Source organism: Triticum aestivum, chromosome 3A (genome assembly GCF_018294505.1).
Source record: "Triticum aestivum cultivar Chinese Spring chromosome 3A, IWGSC CS RefSeq v2.1, whole genome shotgun sequence".
NCBI classification, from domain to species: Eukaryota; Viridiplantae; Streptophyta; class Magnoliopsida; order Poales; family Poaceae; genus Triticum; species Triticum aestivum.
The window spans coordinates 333508165-333526766 of NC_057800.1; the positions used below are offsets into that span (position 1 = coordinate 333508165).

An 18602-nucleotide genomic window follows, 5' to 3' on the forward strand; every position below is an offset into this window, starting at 1 on the left:
CCGGAAGTGTTCCGGGTAGTTTCGGAGAAAACCGGAGTGCCGAAGGGTTACGGGACCCCCCCCCGGAGAAATAGTGGGCCTTATGGGCCTTAGTGGAGAGAGAGAGAGAGAGAGAGGGCTGGCCTAGGGCAGGCCGCGTGCCCCTCCCCCTCTGGTCCGAATTGGACTAGGAGAGGGGGGGCGGCGCCCCCCTTTCCTTCTCCCTCTCCCCCTTCTTTCCCCCCTCATAGTAGGAGTAGGAAAGAGGGGAGTCCTACTCCTACTAGGAGGAGGACTCCTCCTCCTGGCGCGCATACAGGGGCCGTCCAGCCTCCCCCCTTGCTCCTTTATATACGGGGGCAGGGGGCACCTCTAGACACACAAGTTGATCTGTTGATCTTTCCCAACCATGTGCGGTGCCCCCCCTCCACCATAATCCACCTCGATCATATTGTAGCGGTGCTTAGGCGAAGCCCTGCGTCGGTAGCATCAGCATCACCGTCATCACGCCATCGTGCTGACGAAACTCTCCCGTGAAGCTCTGCTGGATCGGAGTTCATGGGACGTCATCGAGCTGAACGTGTGCTGAACTCAGAGGTGTCGTGCATTCGGTACTTGGATCTGTCGGATCGTGAAGATGTACGACTACATCAACCGCGTTGTGCTAACGCTTCTGCTTTCGGTCTACAAGGGTACGTGGACACACTCTCCCCTCCCGTTGCTATGCATCACCATGATCCTGTGTGTGCGTAGAATTTTTTTGAAATTACTACGTTCCCCAACAGTGGCATCCGAGCCAGGTTTATGCATAGATGTTATATGCACGAGTAGAACACAAGTGAGTTGTGGACGATACAAGTCATACTGCTTACCAGCATGTCACACTTTGGTTCGGCGGTATTGTTGGATGAAGTGGCCCAGACCGACATTACGTGTACGCTTACGCGAGACTGGTTCTACCGACGTGCTTTGCATACAGGTGGCTGGCGGGTGTCAGTTTCTCCAACTTTAGTTGAATCGAGTGTGGCTACGCCCGGTCCTTGATAAGGTTAAAACAGCACCAACTTGACAAACTATCGTTGTGGTTTTGATGCGTAGGTAAGAACGGTTCTTGCTCAGCCCGTAACAGCCACGTAAAACTTGCAACAACAAAGTAGAGGGCGTCTAACTTGTTTTTGCAGGGCATGTTGTCATGTGATATGGTCAAGACATGATGTTATATTTTATTGTATGAGATGATCATGTTTTGTAACCGAGTTATCGGCAACTGGCAGGAGCCATATGGTTGTTGCTTTATTGTATGCAATGCAATCGCCCTATAATGGCTTCACTTTATCACTAAGCGGTAGCGATAGTCGTATAAGCAATATTTGGCGAGACGACAACGATGCTACGATGGAGATCAAGGTGTCGCGCCGGTGACGATGGTGATCATGACGGTGCTTCGGAGATGGAGATCACAAGCACAAGATGATGATGGCCATATCATATCACTTATATTGATTGCATGTGATGTTTATCTTTTGTGCATCTTATTTTGCTTAGATCGACGGGAGCATTATACGATGATCTCTCACTAAATTTCAAGGTACAAGTGTTCTCCCTGAGTATGCACCATTGCGAAAGTTCGTCGTGCCGAGACACCACGTGATGATCGGGTGTGATAAGCTCTATGTTCACATACAACGGGTGCAAGCCGGTTTTGCACATGCAGAATACTCGGGTTAAACTTGACAAGCCTAACACATGCAGATATGGCCTCGGAACACTGGATACCGAAAGGTCGAGCGTTAATCATATAGAAGATATGATCAACATAGTGATGTTCACCATTGAAAACTACTCCATCTCACGTGATGATCGGACATGGTTTAGTTGATATGGATCATGTGATCACTTAGATGATTAGAGGGGTGTCTATCTAAGTGGGAGTTCTTTAATAATTTGATTAACTGAACTTTAATTTATCATGAACTTAGTACCTGAAAGTATTTTGCATGTCTATGTTGTTGTAGATAGATGGCACGTGTTGTTGTTCCGTTGAATTTTAACGCGTTCCTTGAGAAAGCAAATTTGAAAGATGATGGTAGCAATTACACGGACTGGGTTCGTAACTTGAGGATTATCCTCATTGCTGCACAGAAGAATTACGTCCTGGAAGCGCCGCTAGGTGCCAAACCTGCTGCAGGAGCAACACCAGATGTTATGAACGTCTGGCAGAGCAAAGCTGATGACTACTCTACTCGATAGTTCAGTGTGCCATGCTTTATGGCTTAGAACCGGGACTTCAACAATGTTCTGAACGTCATGGAGCATATGAGATGTTCCAAGAGTTGAAGTTAATATTTCAAGCAAATTCCCGGATTGAGAGATATGAAGTCTCCAATAAGTTCTACAGCTGCAAGATGGAGGAGAATAGTTCTGTCAGTGAGCATATACTCAGAATGTCTGCGTATAACAATCACTTGATTCAACTGGGAGTTAATCATCCGGATGATAGTGTTATTGACAGAATTCTTCAATCACTGCCACCAAGCTACAAGAGCTTCGTGATTAACTATAACATGCAAGGGATGGATAAGACGATTCTCGAGCTCTTCGCAATGCTAAAGGCTGCGGAGGCAGAAATCAAGAAGGAGCATCAAGTGTTGATGGTCAACAAGACCACTAGTTTCAAGAAAAAAGGCAAAGGGAACAAGAACGGCAAACAAGTTGCTGTTCAGGAGAAGAAACCCAAGTCTGGACCTAGGCCTGAGACTGAGTGCTTCTACTGCAAACAGACTGGTCACTGGAAGCGGAACTGCCCCAAGTATTTGGCGGATAAGAAGGATGGCAAGGTGAACAAAGGTATATGTGATATACATGTTATTGATGTGTACCTTACTAATTCTCGCAGTAGTGCTTGGGTATTTGATACTGGTTCTGTTGCTAATATTTGCAACTCGAAACAGGGACTACGGATTAAGCGAAGATTGGCAAAGGGTGAGGTGACAATGCGTGTGGGAAATGGTTCCAAAGTCGATGTGATGCGGCCGACACGCTACCTCTACATCTACCTTCGGGATTAGTTTTAGACCTAAATAATTGTTATTTGGTGCCAGCGTTAAGCATGAACATTATATCTGGATCTTGTTTAATGTGAGACGGTTATTCATTTAAATCAGAGAATAATGGTTGTTCTATTTATATGAGTAATATCTTTTATGGTCATGCACCCTTAAAGAGTGGTCTATTCTTTTTGAATCTCGATAGTGAAGATACACATATTCATAGTATTGAAGCTAAAAGATGCAGAGTTGATAATGATAGTGCAACTTATTTGTTGCACTGCCATTTAGGTCATATTGGTGTAAAGCGCATGAATAAACTCCATTTTGATGGACTTTTGGAATCACTTGATTATGAATCACTTGGTACTTGCGAACCATGGCTCATGGGCAAGATGACTAAAACACCATTCTCCAGAAGAATGGAGCGAGCAACAGATTTGTTGGAAATCATACATACTGATGTATGTGGTCCGATGAATGTTGAGGCTCGCGGCGAATATCATTATTTTATCACCTTCACGGATGATTTGAGCAGGTATGGGTATATCTACTTGATGAAACATAAGTCTGAAACATTTGAAAAGTTCAAAGAATTTCAGAGTTGAGTGGAAAATCATCGTAACAAGAAAATAAAGTTTCTACAATCTGATCGTGGAGGAGAATATTTGAGTTACAAGTTTAGCCTTAATTTGAAACAATGCGGAATAGTTTCGCAACTCACGCCACCCGGAACACCATAGCGTAATGGTGTGTCCAAACGTCATAATTGTACTTTACTAGATATGGTGCGATCTATGATGTCTCTTACTGCTTTACCGCTATCCTTTTGGGGTTATGCTTTAGAGACAGCTGCATTCACGTTAAATAGGGCACCATCTAAATCCATTGAGACGACTCCTTATGAACTGTGGTTTGGCAAGAAACCAAAGTTATTGTTTCTTAAAGTTTTGGGTTGCGACACTTATGTGAAAAAGCTTCAACCCGATAAGCTCGAACCAAATCGGAGAAATGTGTCTTCATAGGATACCCAAAAGAAATAGATACTTCAGACTTTGGTGGTCGGTGAAGATCTCGCAACGATTACCGAGAAGGTAATGTCGCCACTGCTTCAGTGCATGAATGACAGCAGCAAGCTCAAGGTCGTGAACTGGGTAGTTTTCTTCGTGAGGGCGCAGTTGACGAGAGGCATAAGCAATCACTCTGCGCTCTTGCATTAGGACACAGCCTAATCCTTGACGGGAATCATCGTAGTAAATGACGAAGTCCTTCTTAGTATCAGGTGGAGCAAGCACTGGGGCAGAAGTCAACTTGTCTTTGAGCGCTTGGAAACTTTCCTGACACTTGTCTGTCCATTCGAACTTGACGCCCTTATGCAACAGATTAGTCAGAGGCCTGGCAATCTTGGAGAAGTTCTCGACAAATCGACGGCAATAGCTGGCGAGACCGAGAAAACTTCGGACTTGCTTGACATTCTTCGGAGGAGTCCAATCGAGAATAGCCTGAACTCGTTCAGGGTTGACGGCAATACCATCCTTGGAGATGACATGCCCAAGATAGGTTACTTCGGGGAGCCAGAATTCACACTTGGAATACTTAACACACAGTTGATGCTCTCGAAGCTTTTCCAGCACAAGACGAAGATGTTCAGCATGTTCTTCTTTGTTCTTGGAAAATACAAGGATATCATCCAGATAAACCACGACGAACTTGTCGAGGTAATCCATGAATATATAGTTCATCAGACGAGAGAAGGTGGCGGGAGCATTCGTTAAGCCGAATGACATGACGGTGTACTCGTATGATCCATACCGAGTCACGAAGGCGGTCTTTGGGATATCCTCTTCATGAACACGGATCTGGTGGTAACCCAACCTCAAGTCGAGTTTGGAGAACACTGATGAGCCAGCCAGTTGATCATAAAGATCATTGATCCGAGGAAGAGGATATTTATTCTGAATGGTAGCTTGGTTTATAGGACGGTAGTCTTGGACCAATTGGTTTGTCCCATCCTTCTTCTTAACAAAGAGAGAAGGTGCTCCCCAAGGAGAGAAACTTGGGCGAATGAAACCTTTGACAAGAGATTTGTCGATTTCCTCCTTAAGCTCAATGAGTTCATGCGGCAGCATCTTGTAGGGTCGTTTGGCTATAGGGATGGTGCCGAGTTTCAAGTCAATGATGAATTCGACAGCTCTAGCAGGGGGAATCCCTGGAAGTTCTTCCGGGAAGACGTCTTGGAATTCACGAACGATGAGAATGTTTTCAATGCCCTCGAGTGGTGCAGCGTTCAACGCATTCAAGGCATAAAGCCGTGCCTCGGTGTTCTGAACTAGATGAGCTTGGTAAGCAATTATTTCATCAGAAGGGTGTAGCAGATGGACGACCTTAGTGGCGCAAACTATAGAAGCAGTATGCACTTTCAACCAATCCATTCCCAGAATGAGGTCGATGTTACAGGACTTCAGTGCGATGGGAGAGGCAAGGAATTCCAGTCCTTCGATTTCAACAGGGACGTCGTTGCAAATCATGGAGGTCCGACATTGGCCCGCGGGAGTGTGTACTAATAGCGAAGTGTTCATGTCCTCACTTTTAATATCATACATGAATGCAAAATCCTCTAACATGAATGAATGTGATGCACCTGTATCAAATAAAACAGATGTTGGTGCTGAATTTACGAGGAGTGTACCCATCACAGTAGCAGGCTAGTCTAGAACTTCAATGAGATCAACGTGGTTGGCATGAACACGGCCATAAGACTTGGCATTGTTGTTGCGGGGTTGGTTGCTTCCACGGCCAGTTTCTGGGAGAGCCAGTTGATTCTAGTTCTGGTTGCATTCCCTAGCACGGTGCCTTGGTTGACCACACCTGAAGCACAAACCATTATTGGGAGTGGGGACAAGAGCTTGGGGTGGTGGACCTGGAAGCCTTGGCTGCCTAGTTGGTGGGGGAGGCAGACGTGGTGCAGCATAGGACTGCCTTGGAGCAGGTGCAGTTGGCTGGTACATGCTGTTGGGAATCCATATCCTACGCTTCTGCGAGGATGGGCCCGAAGATGAGCCCGTGTCACGGTTGCGCCTGTGAGAGCTCTGGTGTTCCTGCAGACCAGTTTCGACATTGATGGCCTTGTTCACCAAGGTGGCGAAATCAGCAAAGTCATGCACTAGAAGTGCGAGCTTGATGTCAGCTTGAAGGCCATCATGGAACTTCTCCTGTCTGCATGCATCAGTTGCACTATCTTCTTCAGCATAGCAGGACAAGTCAAGAAACTCCCGCTGATAAGCTTCAACAGTTTTGTTGCCTTGGGTGAGGTTGCGGGACTCATGCTTCTTACGGTCCATGACTCCCTAAGGAATGAAGCGAGCACGGAAGGCAGCTTGGAACTCTGGCCAGGTGATGATTGTTCCAACTTGCAGAGTACGCCTGTGGCTGTCCCACCATTGAACAGCGGGTCCCTTCAAGAAGAAGGAAGCAAAGGTGACATAGCTGGCAGGGGCTACATCAGCAGACTCCATCTCGTAGGTGATGTCACGGAGCCAGTCATCAGCATCCAGAGGCTGAGTTGAGCTGCGATACACGGTTGGGTTGAGGCACATAAAATCCTGCAGAGTCACTTGGGTTGGCTGCTGGTTCATATTGGGGCGAGGGTACTGAGCCATCATATTTTCCATGAATTGGCGGTTCAGCTCTAACTGTTGGATCATACCAGCCATGTACTCAGGCAGTGGTGGGGCATGGCCACCACGACCACGACCACCTGGTCTAACCATCCTGCCAATATATAACAGGGGTAGTTCAGCATTGAGAATTCGCAAGGGCAAAAATCATTCATGATGAAACATGCATAATGAAAGGAACATGATAGATACTACATAGTAGTTGGCATTTCTTACAAAAGTGATCATGCATAGAGTTCGGTACACAGAGTTCAGTACACAGACTAAGAACATCATAGGCGGCACGCAGGCTCGCGGCGAATGCATCTAACACTAACAAGCAAGCCTACATCAGTCCCAGGAGGAACTGCGGAGGTAGGTGTAGCCTGACAGCTGGTAGTGACGCGAAGGGAAGACCTCCACGCGAGTAGTCTGGGGTCCGCAGATACTCTGGTGCAGAACCCGATGCGCAGGTGGCAGGAGAGGACCAAGTGCGGGAGAGTAGCCTCCCACATCTGGCCAGCCGACACCCTAGGGCATCACGGTCCTGGCAGGGTAGATCGCAGAACTCGACAGATCACCAGATCGGACAGAGGGGTGCAACAGCGTCAGAGCACGGTACAGGTGCTGACGGGTGGTGTACAACTCGTGTCAAAGAGCTCGGTTAGCTCTATCCAACCCATCAGCATGCAGAACCAGGTTCTGATGGTAGAAGGGCTCTCGAGTGACAGTGGAGTAGGCAACAGTGTAGTATCCCTTCGCACCAACATCGGATGCGATAGCAATGTGCCTGAAGGGGGAGGTGTCCAACTCCTGATACTCTCCACGAAGACGTGTCACAGCAGCATAAGCAGCATCGTGGACCGCCATATCGATAGTCACTCCAACACCATGAGCAGTGTGCAACACGGTAGTGGAGTCATACTCCCGAGTGTAGAGGTGGACGATGGCACGGTACTGCTCCTGGTTGAAGTCCTGGTACTCCTCGTAGACGGTGTACTCAGGGTGCCAGCAATAACCCAGATAGGTCATCATCTCAACAAACATAGCAGGTGATCCTGAGGCACCAATGGCCGTCGTGTGGCGCACGACCTGTCTCGTGGGTTCCATCTGAAAACAAAGATGTTTTCACAGGAGTCAAATGACAATGTGGATAATGTTCAAATACTACTCTAAAGAATAACTAGGGCTTATCCAACTTTGGGGTGAACGTGGTCATGGGATCCTAATGTTAGAGTTAGTAAAATCGTTTAACTCGAGTAGAAGAGAGTTCAGAGTCCCAGAGTAAGGATAGAGGAGTAAAAGATCCTAATACCACCCAGATGGCGACGTGGGCCTGTAAGGCACACATCCATGTTAGTAAAAGTTTTTGTAATGTATAGACTCGACTTCAGCCAAGGAGTGTGGAAGGGGGATTCCTACAGGTAGTCGGCTCTGATACCAACTTGTGACGCCCCCGATTTGATCTACACTAATCATACACGCAAACGTGTACGATCAAGATCAGGAATTCACGGGAAGATATCACAACACAACTCTACAAATAAAAATAAGTCATACAAGCATCATATTACAAGCCAGGAGCCTCGAGGGCTCGAATACAAGAGCTCGATCATAGACGAGTCAGCGGAAGCAACAATATCTGAGTATAGACATAAGTTAAACAAGTTTGCCTTAAGAAGGCTAGCACAAACTGGGATACAGATCGAAAGAGGCGCATGCCTCCTGCCTGGGATCCTCCTAAACTACTCCTGGTCGTCGTCAGCGGGCTGCACGTAGTAGTAGGCACCTCCCGAGTAGTAGTAGTCGTCATCGACAGTGGCGTCTGGCTCCTGGGCTCCAACGTCCGTTCGCAGCAATCGGGTATAGAAAGGGGGAAAAGAGGGAGCAAAGCAACCGCGAATACTCATCCAAAGTACTCGCAAGCAAGGAGCTACACTACATATGTATGCATTGGTATCAAATGGATTAAGGGTATCATATGTGGGCTAAACTGCAGAATGCCGGAATAAGAGGGGGATAGCTAGTCCTTTCGAAGACTACGCTTCTGGTAACCTCCATCTTGCAGCAGGAGAAGAGAGTAGATGGTCCTTCCCAAAGTAGCATTGCATAGCATAATCCTAAACGATGATCCTCCCCTCGTCGCCCTGTGAGAGAGCGATCACCGGTTGTATCTGGCACTTGGAAGGGTGTGTTTTATTGACTATCCGGTTCTAGTTGTCATAAGGTCACACTTTTCTGGGTCATGCCCGGCCTCGGAGGATCAACACGTTGCAGCCCTACCTAGGCACAACAGAGAGGTTGGCACGCCGGTCTAAATCCTATGGCGCAGGGGTCTGGGCCCATCGCCCATTGCACACCTGCACGTCGCGAGGGCGGCCGGAAGCAGACCTAGCCTAGCAGGTGTTCCAGTCCAATCCGGCATGCGCCGCTCAGTCGCTGACGTCACGAAGGCTTCAGCTGATACCACGATGTCGAGTGCCCATAACTGTCCCCGCGTAGATGGTTAGTGCGTATAGGCCAGTGGCCAGACTCAGATCAAATACCAAGATCTCGTTAAACGTGTTATCTTGAAATAACCGCGAATGCCGACCAGGGCCAGGCCCACCTCTCTCCTAGGTGGTCTCAACCTGCCCTGTCGCTCCGCCACAAAGATCCACTTAGAGGGCCGTCGGGACAAACGTCCTTTCGGACCCAATCCGTGAATCACTCGCGGGTACTCCTACGAGCCGACCCGTCTTTAGTCACCACAAGTATCATATATTATGTATATAAGTATATACCCGTGACCACCTCCCGAGTGATCACGGCCCGGTAGTATAGCATGGCAGACAGACAAGAATGTAGGGCCACTGATGATAAACAAGCATCCTATACTAAGCATTAGGATTGCAGGTAAAGGTAACAACAGTAGTAGGAAGGACATGCTATGCATCAGGATAGGATTAACGGAAAGCAGTAACATGCTACACTACTCTAATGCAAGCAGTATAGAGGAGAGTAGGCGATAGCTGGTGATCAAGGGGGGGGGCTTGCCTGGTTGCTCTGACAAGAGAGAGGGGTCGTCAACACCGTAGTCGTACTGGGTAGCAGCGGCGTCGGTCTCGGTGGGGGAGATATTTCGGGGAGAGTGGGGCTTGTCGGTGGGGGTCTGGGTAGTGGGGGGTTAAGGAGTGAGGGGGGCGGCCTGGGCCTGGCCTGGTTGGCCCTTGTTGGGCCGGTGGCCTGCTGGGTTTTCCCTTTTTTCTGTTAGTTTGTTTTCTCTTTTGTATTTTCTTTCCTTTATTTCTTTTCCTTTTCTGTTTTATTTAATTTAGGGTATTTAGGTACTTTAAAAAATTATGTCTTCTACACCATAATTACATATACAATTTATAGCATCACCCGAACATTTTTGTTTTAACTTTTGAAAATTTCATTATTTAACTTTATTTTAAATTTGAATTTGACTCGGTTTTAAACTAACGGTAGATTAGCAACAGTAGCCGTGGTGACGTGACACCATTAGCGTGGATTTACTGTAGTTTGATTACCCGGGGGTTACATTATTGACCACGTCGGAGCACGATCAACCTGACCACGAAGGTCTATTTCCTACAAGCAAACAAAGAACAAGTAACGAAATAAGATTGCAATATGGATAATGCGAATATAAGATGAAAGCTTTATTGATCAAGGTGGGGTTCTGTGACGTCTTGGTCTGGTCGTTGAACACAAACGAAGTACGCAAAGTTGCAGCGTTGGCGAACTTTTAATATAAACAAAACCCAAAGTCTAAACGATGCCCTAAGGGCTGTATATATGGAGGAGAGAGGGGGGGATTTTGTGGCCCTTGGAGGAGGGGTCCGAAATCAACCCCAACTCTTGTTTCCCCACACATACAGACTCTAAAAACAGCCTATAATCAAGTATTTCGAAATTACATGGGCCTGGCCCAAAAATAAGGTGACGCAGCACCTAGGATAGCCTCTGGACGATATTCATGAAGTGGCATCTTGTATATTTCGTCCAAGGCTTCATGCACTCATTATGGTGGCTTCAAAGTCCTGAAATCATCACTTGTAACTCCGTTCTTGTTCCTCTTGCGCACGCCATCATCTCCATGCTTGAACTTGCTCCAAGGTTCATCTTTCTTGTCCAAGCTAGGCCCTTCATTTGTAAGCAAAACAAATGTATCCAATTTAGGCAGCATCATATTCTCATGAACATTAGAATCGTTAACAAGAAATGAAAGTACCTGGTAATTTAATTGGCGTGCGCGAGCTCTATTAATTGGTCCAGTATGTATAGCAGCAGGGGCTATGGGTGTAACAATGGTATTGATGTCCTTATCAGACTCATGCCGCAGGGCATCCAGATGGAGGAGATGCCGACGAATAAGAAGAAGAAGAGACCGGCGGTTGTCGTCTCTTCTTGCGAGAGCGACGAGGCGGCGATGGCTCGGTTTGGTCGGGAGCGTCCCAAGTACGTTCAGGCCGAGCAGGAGTTCTACTGGAAACGTGATGTCGAGAAGAAGAAGAAGAAGGAGGTGAAGAAGGAGGACGAGGCCGCCCCCTCGACGACGATCCCAGCGAGTCATCGTCGGAGGAGGACGAGAAGTTCTGGGGGCTCTCGGATGACTCCAAAGAGTTGTAGATGCCCTCGGACAACGAGTAGTTTTGCTAGTTTAAATTTATGCATTTACATTTGAACTATGTTGAAATGAAATAGTAGTTGGTCGTTTTTGAAATTTTACATCTTTATTTTGGACCATTTGTTGGAGTTGTTCTTTTACATTTCTGTTTTGGATCATCTGTTAGAGTTAAGCTTTTTTTAAAGATGTAAAAAATCACTTTTTAATTTTAAATTTTTACATTACCGGTTTGGAGCATGAAAATATACATTATCTATTGAAGATGCTCTAATTGACACATGGGTTCATTACCAGTTAGGAGCATCAAAATATACATCATCTATTCAGGATGCTCTAATTGACGCATGGGTCCGACATGCCAACTAGTCCACGCGCATACTTCTGTATTATCTGGTCCCACCTTCCAGCCACTCCACGCGAGTTGCCCCGAGCCCCCCCGACCACCCCCTGTTTCTTCTGGTAGCAATACCAACAATTCCTTTTCCCCTGTCCTGCCCAACTCGGCAACTTCCCTTTCTCCCACAACCCCAGCTCCTCCAGATCTCGATGCGGCGCAAGCTCGCCGGCGACGCGCCAGCGTCGGCTTCGGCCGGCGGCGGCTCAGTCCCGTCCGAAGCAGACCTGGCGCAGCTCTCCACCGCCATCTCGGCGGGGGAGGACCTGGGCCCGTTTGTCCGGCGTGCGTTCGCCTGCGGGCGGCCGGAGCCGCTTCTATCCTCGCTCCGCGCCGTCGCGCGGGACCGCGAGTCCGAGATCGAGGAGCTCTGTCGCGCGCACTTCCACGACTTCATCCGCGCCGTCGACGACCTCCGCTCTCTCCTCGCCGACGCCGAGGTGCTCAAGGGCTCCCTCTCCGCCTCCCACTCCGCACTCCTGTCATCTTCAGCGCCGCTGCTTGCCTCGCTCGAGTCGTTCCTTGCCGCGCGAGCTCTCGCCGGGAACCTCTCATCCGCTCTCGCCTCCTCCCACCGCTGCGTCCGCCTGCTCGCGCTCGCCGCTCGGGCTAATGACCACCTCCAGGCCGGCAACCACAGTCTCTACCTCGCCCTCCGCGCCGTCGATGCCATTGATCTCAACCTTGCCTCTGGCCCCGACCCGCTGCCTCTTCCTGCCCTTCGCCGCATGCTGCTCAGCCTCGTACCCGCGGTGCGCGTCCACGCTGAGCGCGAGATCTCCAGGGAGTTCGCCGACTGGATGGTCAGCATCCGGGCTGCTTCGCGGCACCTTGGACAGGTGGCCATTGGCCGCTCAGCTGCGGCAAGGCAGCGCCAGGAGGAGCTCCGCTCCAAGCACCGCCCGCTGGAGGAGTCCATCACCCTGGACGATGACGGAGCTGGTGACCTCGACGACTTCGCTGCAGCCACGGCGACGTCTGATGGGTCGGATGGTGCCGCTGCAGCATCGTTTGACCTCACACAGCTCTACCGTGCCATGCACATACACCAGACACTGGCGCTTGGGGAACGATTCAAGAAGTACTACCTGGAGAACAGGAAGCTCCAGTTAACATCCGACTTTGATGTGATTGCGGCAACACCATTCCTCGAGTCTCATCAGGTGTTCTTCGCGCAGATTGCTGGATTTTTTATTGTCGAGGACCGTGTGTTTCGAACAGGGGGTGGACTTACATCCCGGGTGGATGTAGATGCATTGTGGGAGGCTGCAGTAGGAAAGATGATCTCCGTGCTGGAAGATAACTTCTCTAGGATGCAGACAGCAAACCACCTGCTTCTCATAACTGATTATGCTGCCTTGCTTGCTGCCACAATGAGGAGATATAGTTATCCAGTTGGGATGCTACTCGACGTGCTGGCTAAGCATCGGGATAAGTACCATGACTTGCTGCTTGCTGATTGCCGGAGACAGGTGGCAGAGGCACTGGCTGCAGATAAGTTTGATCAGATGCTCATGAGGAAGGAGTATGAGTATTCAATGAATGTGCTTGCTTTTGGGATTCAGAGCTCTGATATAACACCGGCATTCCCATATGTCGCGCCGTTTTCATGCACTGTGCCAGATATTTGTCGTATTGTGCGGTCATTCATTGAGGACTCGGTGAGCTTCATGGCGCATGGGGGCGGTGGTGACACATATGCAGCAGTGAAGAAGTACCTTGGTCGGATACTCTCAGAGGTTGTGAATGCTTCGATACAGAAGCTTGTGGATTCAGGCAGTGGTCTGAGTGTCTCTCAGGCAATGCAGGTTGCTGCAAACATGTCCATAATGGAGCGTGCGTGTGAGTTTTTTACACGCCATGCAGCGCAATTGTGTGGTGTGCCTCTACGCGCAGTAGAGCGTGGGCGGCGTGACTTTCCACTTCGCAAGTCTCGTGATGCTGCAGAGGCGCTTCTGCTGCGGCTATTGTGTTCTAAGGTTGACGAATTCATGCGGCAATCTGATGGTGTCAACTGGATAGCTGATGACCCACCTGCTGGGGGCAATGAGTATGCCAATGAGGTCACTATCTATCTGGAGACTCTTACTTCAACTGCTCAACAGATCCTTCCTCTTCCAGTGCTCCGTCGTGTTCTTGTCGCAGTTCTTGTGCATATCTCTGAGAGGATTATTGCCCTATTCTTGAATGACTCAGTGAAGCGGTTTAGTGCTAGCGCGGTCATCGGTATAGATACTGATCTTAAAATGTTTGAGTCATTCGCAGACAACATGTCCAGCCTGTTCCTGGACTCTCATCAGGATTCTGCAGCAAGTGAAATGAAGTCTGCACTGGTGGAGCCGAGGCAGCTGGTGAATCTTCTTATGAGTAACAGCCCAGAGAACTTCCTTAACCCAGTGATCCGTGAGAAGAGCTACAATAAGCTTGATTACAAAAAGGTGGCAATTATCTCGGAGAAGTTCAGGGATACCTCAGAGAGCTATTTCTCGACATTTGGAACTAGGGGTGCTAGGCAGAATCCAAAGAAGAAATCTCTGGATACCCTTATCAAGAGGCTTCGAGAAGCTAGCTAGTCTCTACCCTGCAGTAAGATAATACGTGCATGTAATTTAGCTTGTATGTGGTGTGCATTATGTGTGTTAAAATCATTGTTCTTCTACATACTACAATTTTCTTGAAGGTAGAGTGCTTGTTCCATATGTCTGGATATCTTAATTTGATTCTTTTATTTACTCATCAACAGTATGATCAAGAATTCAAGATATAGTACATCATTTGTTTTCGCTACCTTGCAATAACAACTTGGATATTTATGTGTACGATCTACAACTAAGAACATCTCCACGGATGCTCAAAAATTTGAAGCCCTAAAAATGGCTATAGGTGAGGTGTGAAAAGTTTTTGCTTTTCGAGCAACCCAAAAACGGATGCTCTAAAATTTGAGAACCACATGAAGCAGGACAGGAGACGGATCCAAAAACTGATGCTCTAAGGCCAACTCCACCGTGCAACCCCATCCTGTCCACGCGCGTCCGTTTGGGGTAAAACGGACGAATAGCGCGGCCTAGCGTGCGGTCTCAAACGGACAAATGTCCGGACTCCGTCCGTTTTCGATCCATCCCGGCCCAAACTTGCGCTCGGTTTGGGGTGAAACGGACGCGCGCGGACGGCCTGGACGCACGCCCTTGCCCCCCCGTGGGCCGCCTGTCGGGGACAATAGCTGTTCCTCCGCTCCCAACGCTTGCACCCTCTCTCTCCCGCCCCGCCGCCGGCACCGCCGCTATTCTCCGGCCGCCTCCTCACCGTTCAGCTCCCGGCCGTCCCTATCAAACCACGTCTCGACATGGCCGCTACCACGCCCGCACTTTGGCTGTAGTTTTGGCCGTCGATGGGAGGTTTGGCCGTCGCCGTCTTTGCCGGTCGCAGAGGGGACACGAACGCCGGCGACGTACCACGGCGGCCTCGGCAGCTTCCGACGAGAGCTCCAGAGCGGCCAGTAGCCGGCCGGCAACTACCCCTGCCGCGTCCAGGTGATTATCGCGGCCTCTTCGTCACCACGACCGCAAGGTGTTCGGCATTTTGCCCACAAAGGTATGGACAGTGGAGATGAGTTTTTCTTCCATCACTTCCTTTGTTCATCGGACGATTCGTCGTCGGATGATGAAGACCTTGTGGTGGATGCACTAGTCGTTCACGACCACATTCAACGGCAGCTTTCTCGGTACAGGGGGTCAGTCCCTGGCCGTGCTCCCAACCTGAACTGCAACAGGGAGAGAGGCCACGCCCTGCTCTATGCCGATTACTTTGCCAACACCCCGCTCTTCAAGCTGGATAAATTTCGTCGCCATTTTCGAATGACAAGGCATGTGTCCAATCGTATTCGAGAGGGAGTGGATGCTCATGACCCATACTTCGAGTGCAAGACGGATGCCCTTGGCAAGCTTGGATTCTCCTCTTATCAGAAATGCACCGCGGCCATCCGCATGATTGCATATGGAATTTCAGTCGATCTGGTGGATGAGTATGTGCGTATGAGTGAGGCAACATGTCTTATGTCAATGTACAAGTTTTGCCAGGCTGTGATCGAGGTGTTTGGCCCAGAGTACTTGAGGCGGCCAACTGCCGCTGATATAGAGAGATTGTTGGCGACCAACGCAGCTAGAGGCTTTCCAGGCATGCTTGGCAGCATAGATTGTATGCACTGGGAGTGGAAGAACTGTCCATTTGCTTGGCACGGCCAGTACAAGGGGCATGTCAACGGGTGCACTGTCATATTAGAAGCGGTGGCATCACAGGATCTTTGGATATGGCATTCTTTCTTCGGCATGGCAGGTTCTCACAATGATATCAACGTGATGCAGCGTTCTCCAGTCTTCGCGAGGCTTGCAGAAGGCCACTCCCCACCTGTCAACTTTGAGATCAACGGCCACCAGTACAACAAGGGATACTATCTAGCAGATGGTATATATCCTCAGTGGTCATCTTTTGTGAAGACAATCTCGAAACCCCAAGGTAAGAAGAGAAAGAGATTTTCCCAAATGCAAGAGAGTGTTAGAAAGGATGTGGAACATGCTTTTGGTGTGCTTCAATCCCGGTGGGGTATCGTTCGAAACCCTGCACTGTCATGGGATGAAAGGAAGCTTTGGGAGGTGATGACTACTTGTGTGATCATGCACAACATGATCGTCGAGGACGAGCGTGATGAGAGTATCTTCGACCAAGGATTTGATTATCAATGTGAAAATATTGAGCCCCTGCACCAAGACCCGGCCACATTTGAACAGTTTGCCCAATTCCACCGTGAGATGCGTGATTGGCACACTCATTTGAATCTTCAAAATGACTTGGTTGAGCACGTGTGGGATCACATTGGCAACCAATAGATGTATTGGTCCATTTTATGTTCAGTCAAGATAATTTTGAGAAGTGGCACCCAACAAGAAGACCAAGCACGACCAGGAGGCATGGTCGTCATCTGCCTCGTCTAGAAGTGCGGCCAGCCACTCCACCTTGCTGGCATCATTCTCCATCTCCCCTCCGGCGGCCATGCCAGGCTACAGGCCGTACGTGAAGGTCAAAGTCTGCCGCCGGTACTGGGAGACCGGCTCCCGCTGCCGTGGTCAGATGCCCACCTTCCCAATGGGTGGCATCTGAGCCCGGATCGGGTGCCCATTCCCCCTGTCCTGGCAAGCGGTAGTGCCTGCCTCCAGGAGATCGCCCGTCATCGCGCCAGGATTCCGCGCCAGCTCCTCGCCGACCGCAGGTATGACGTCGACTCGCCCCTCTGGGACACATGGTTCGGGACGAGCACGACATGCGTCGACAAACCTTTTTTGTCGGCCGTGGTTGTAGCCTACCCCGTGTGTCCCAGAGTGCACCTAGTGTGCGTGCACCAAGCCCACCAAGAGTGTGCGGCCTGACGCCGACGGCGTCTCCCTCCCCGTCGCCGCCACCCCTGCAGCCTCCCGCCATGACGGTCGAGGAGGAGGAGCGGCTCCTGCAGGCCGTCATGGAGGACTCCGAGCGGGGGTACATCCGTCAACGGGAGGAGGAGTGGGAGGGCTTGCAGTAGATGCTCGAGCTGTCAGCCTCTGGAGACGTGTACGTGCGGAACTGGACGTCAAGCAGGAGGTGAAGGAGGAGCCCACGGAGCGTGCATGGTACTGTGGTCACCACCACCGCCTACACAGCACGGGCCCGATCCATTCTGGGGGTCGCCGCCCCACCTCTGGGCGCCCCCTACATCGACCTGACAAGCGACAACGAGGATGGTGGCACCTGAAGACAGCGGCTGCGACGGCATCAACATCGGCGGCGACGGCTTCTGCGACACATGTGACACTTGCATTATCGTTTTTATGTTTTTTAATTTCATCTTATGTACCATGCATGGGCCGTGACGATGGTGGACTGTTTAATTAAGTAATTTATGTTTTAGCTATTCTACAATGCCTTTTTGAAATGTTCTTTGCCTTTTTTGGGTTTCCCATGCTTTTTTGGTGTTATTTTAAAGTCCAGCAAGGACAAGATGGGGACACGGCCGCGCATTGGGTGCCTCGACACTAGGCCGGCCTAAACCAGACATTGTCGGTGTTCTGGGAACCAGGGTACCCAGACTTGCCTGCGTGCAATCCGCGGATAGCTCCATCAACGGCTTGGTACGAACCATCTTCAGCTTCAAAAAGACAAGACCCTCACGAGGGGCCAAGCCTCGCGTAACGGACGACGCCAAGACCTTCAAAGGGAGCGACCACCCTATGCTGGCTCCCGAGGAGAGGAGATCCCTATGCAGGCGCTCACCTCATGAGGTTGAGGTGACGTAAGCCATGACGACCAGGGCTAGGCACGTGCCAGTGGGCATAGAGCAACTGGTTTCCTCTTTGGTGCTAAGGAGGCAAGCACAGGCGCGGAGTCCCGAGGAATCAATCAAAGGTTTCCGTTCCCATGCTACAAGACCAAGACCGCCAGGGCGGCAGGACGGAAGTCATCGCCGATCCCACCATGGCGTCACGAGCAGAAGCTTTGCAGGCGAAGACCACCTTTTGTCAGGATAGGATGTACTTCTTGTCCTCCCTACAAACTTGGCCGTTGTGGGATCCCTTCCCGCCTACATTTTGGGGGGAGAGGACCGAGGCCTCTCTCTATATATATAGGTTAGCCACCACCATAGAAGGGGCGATCCAACCGGAACCCTCACTAGCTCACACCAACACAAGAACTTACCTCCTGAGGTTGTTCTTCCTATGTACTAGTTCATCCTCAGCCCCTCATGGGGTCAATCCACCCCAAAGCAGGAGCCACCGCAAGGTGGCCCGAACCTGGGTAAACTGTCGTGTCCCTTTCCTTTCCCGTTCATCGAGCTAGGTCGTGAGAGCGGTGAGTAGATTGGCTGG

General features: G+C 49.9%; 1 protein-coding gene across 1 annotated transcript; it reads left to right on the forward strand.

Annotated features, from left to right (window-relative positions):
• The first annotated feature begins 11764 nt into the window (after positions 1 to 11764).
• LOC123061254 (exocyst complex component SEC15B) lies at positions 11765 to 14408 on the forward strand. Its single transcript, XM_044484261.1, has one exon. The coding sequence runs from the start codon at positions 11862 to 11864 to the stop codon at positions 14280 to 14282; it is 2421 nt and encodes an 806-aa protein (XP_044340196.1). The 5' UTR covers positions 11765 to 11861; the 3' UTR covers positions 14283 to 14408.
• The last annotated feature ends 4194 nt before the right edge of the window (positions 14409 to 18602 follow it).

Excerpts from the sequence above, each read along its gene's own strand:
- LOC123061254 (XM_044484261.1), top strand. The coding sequence starts at position 11,862 with ATGCGGCGCAAGCTCGCCGGCGACGCGCCAGCGTCGGCTTCGGCCGGC.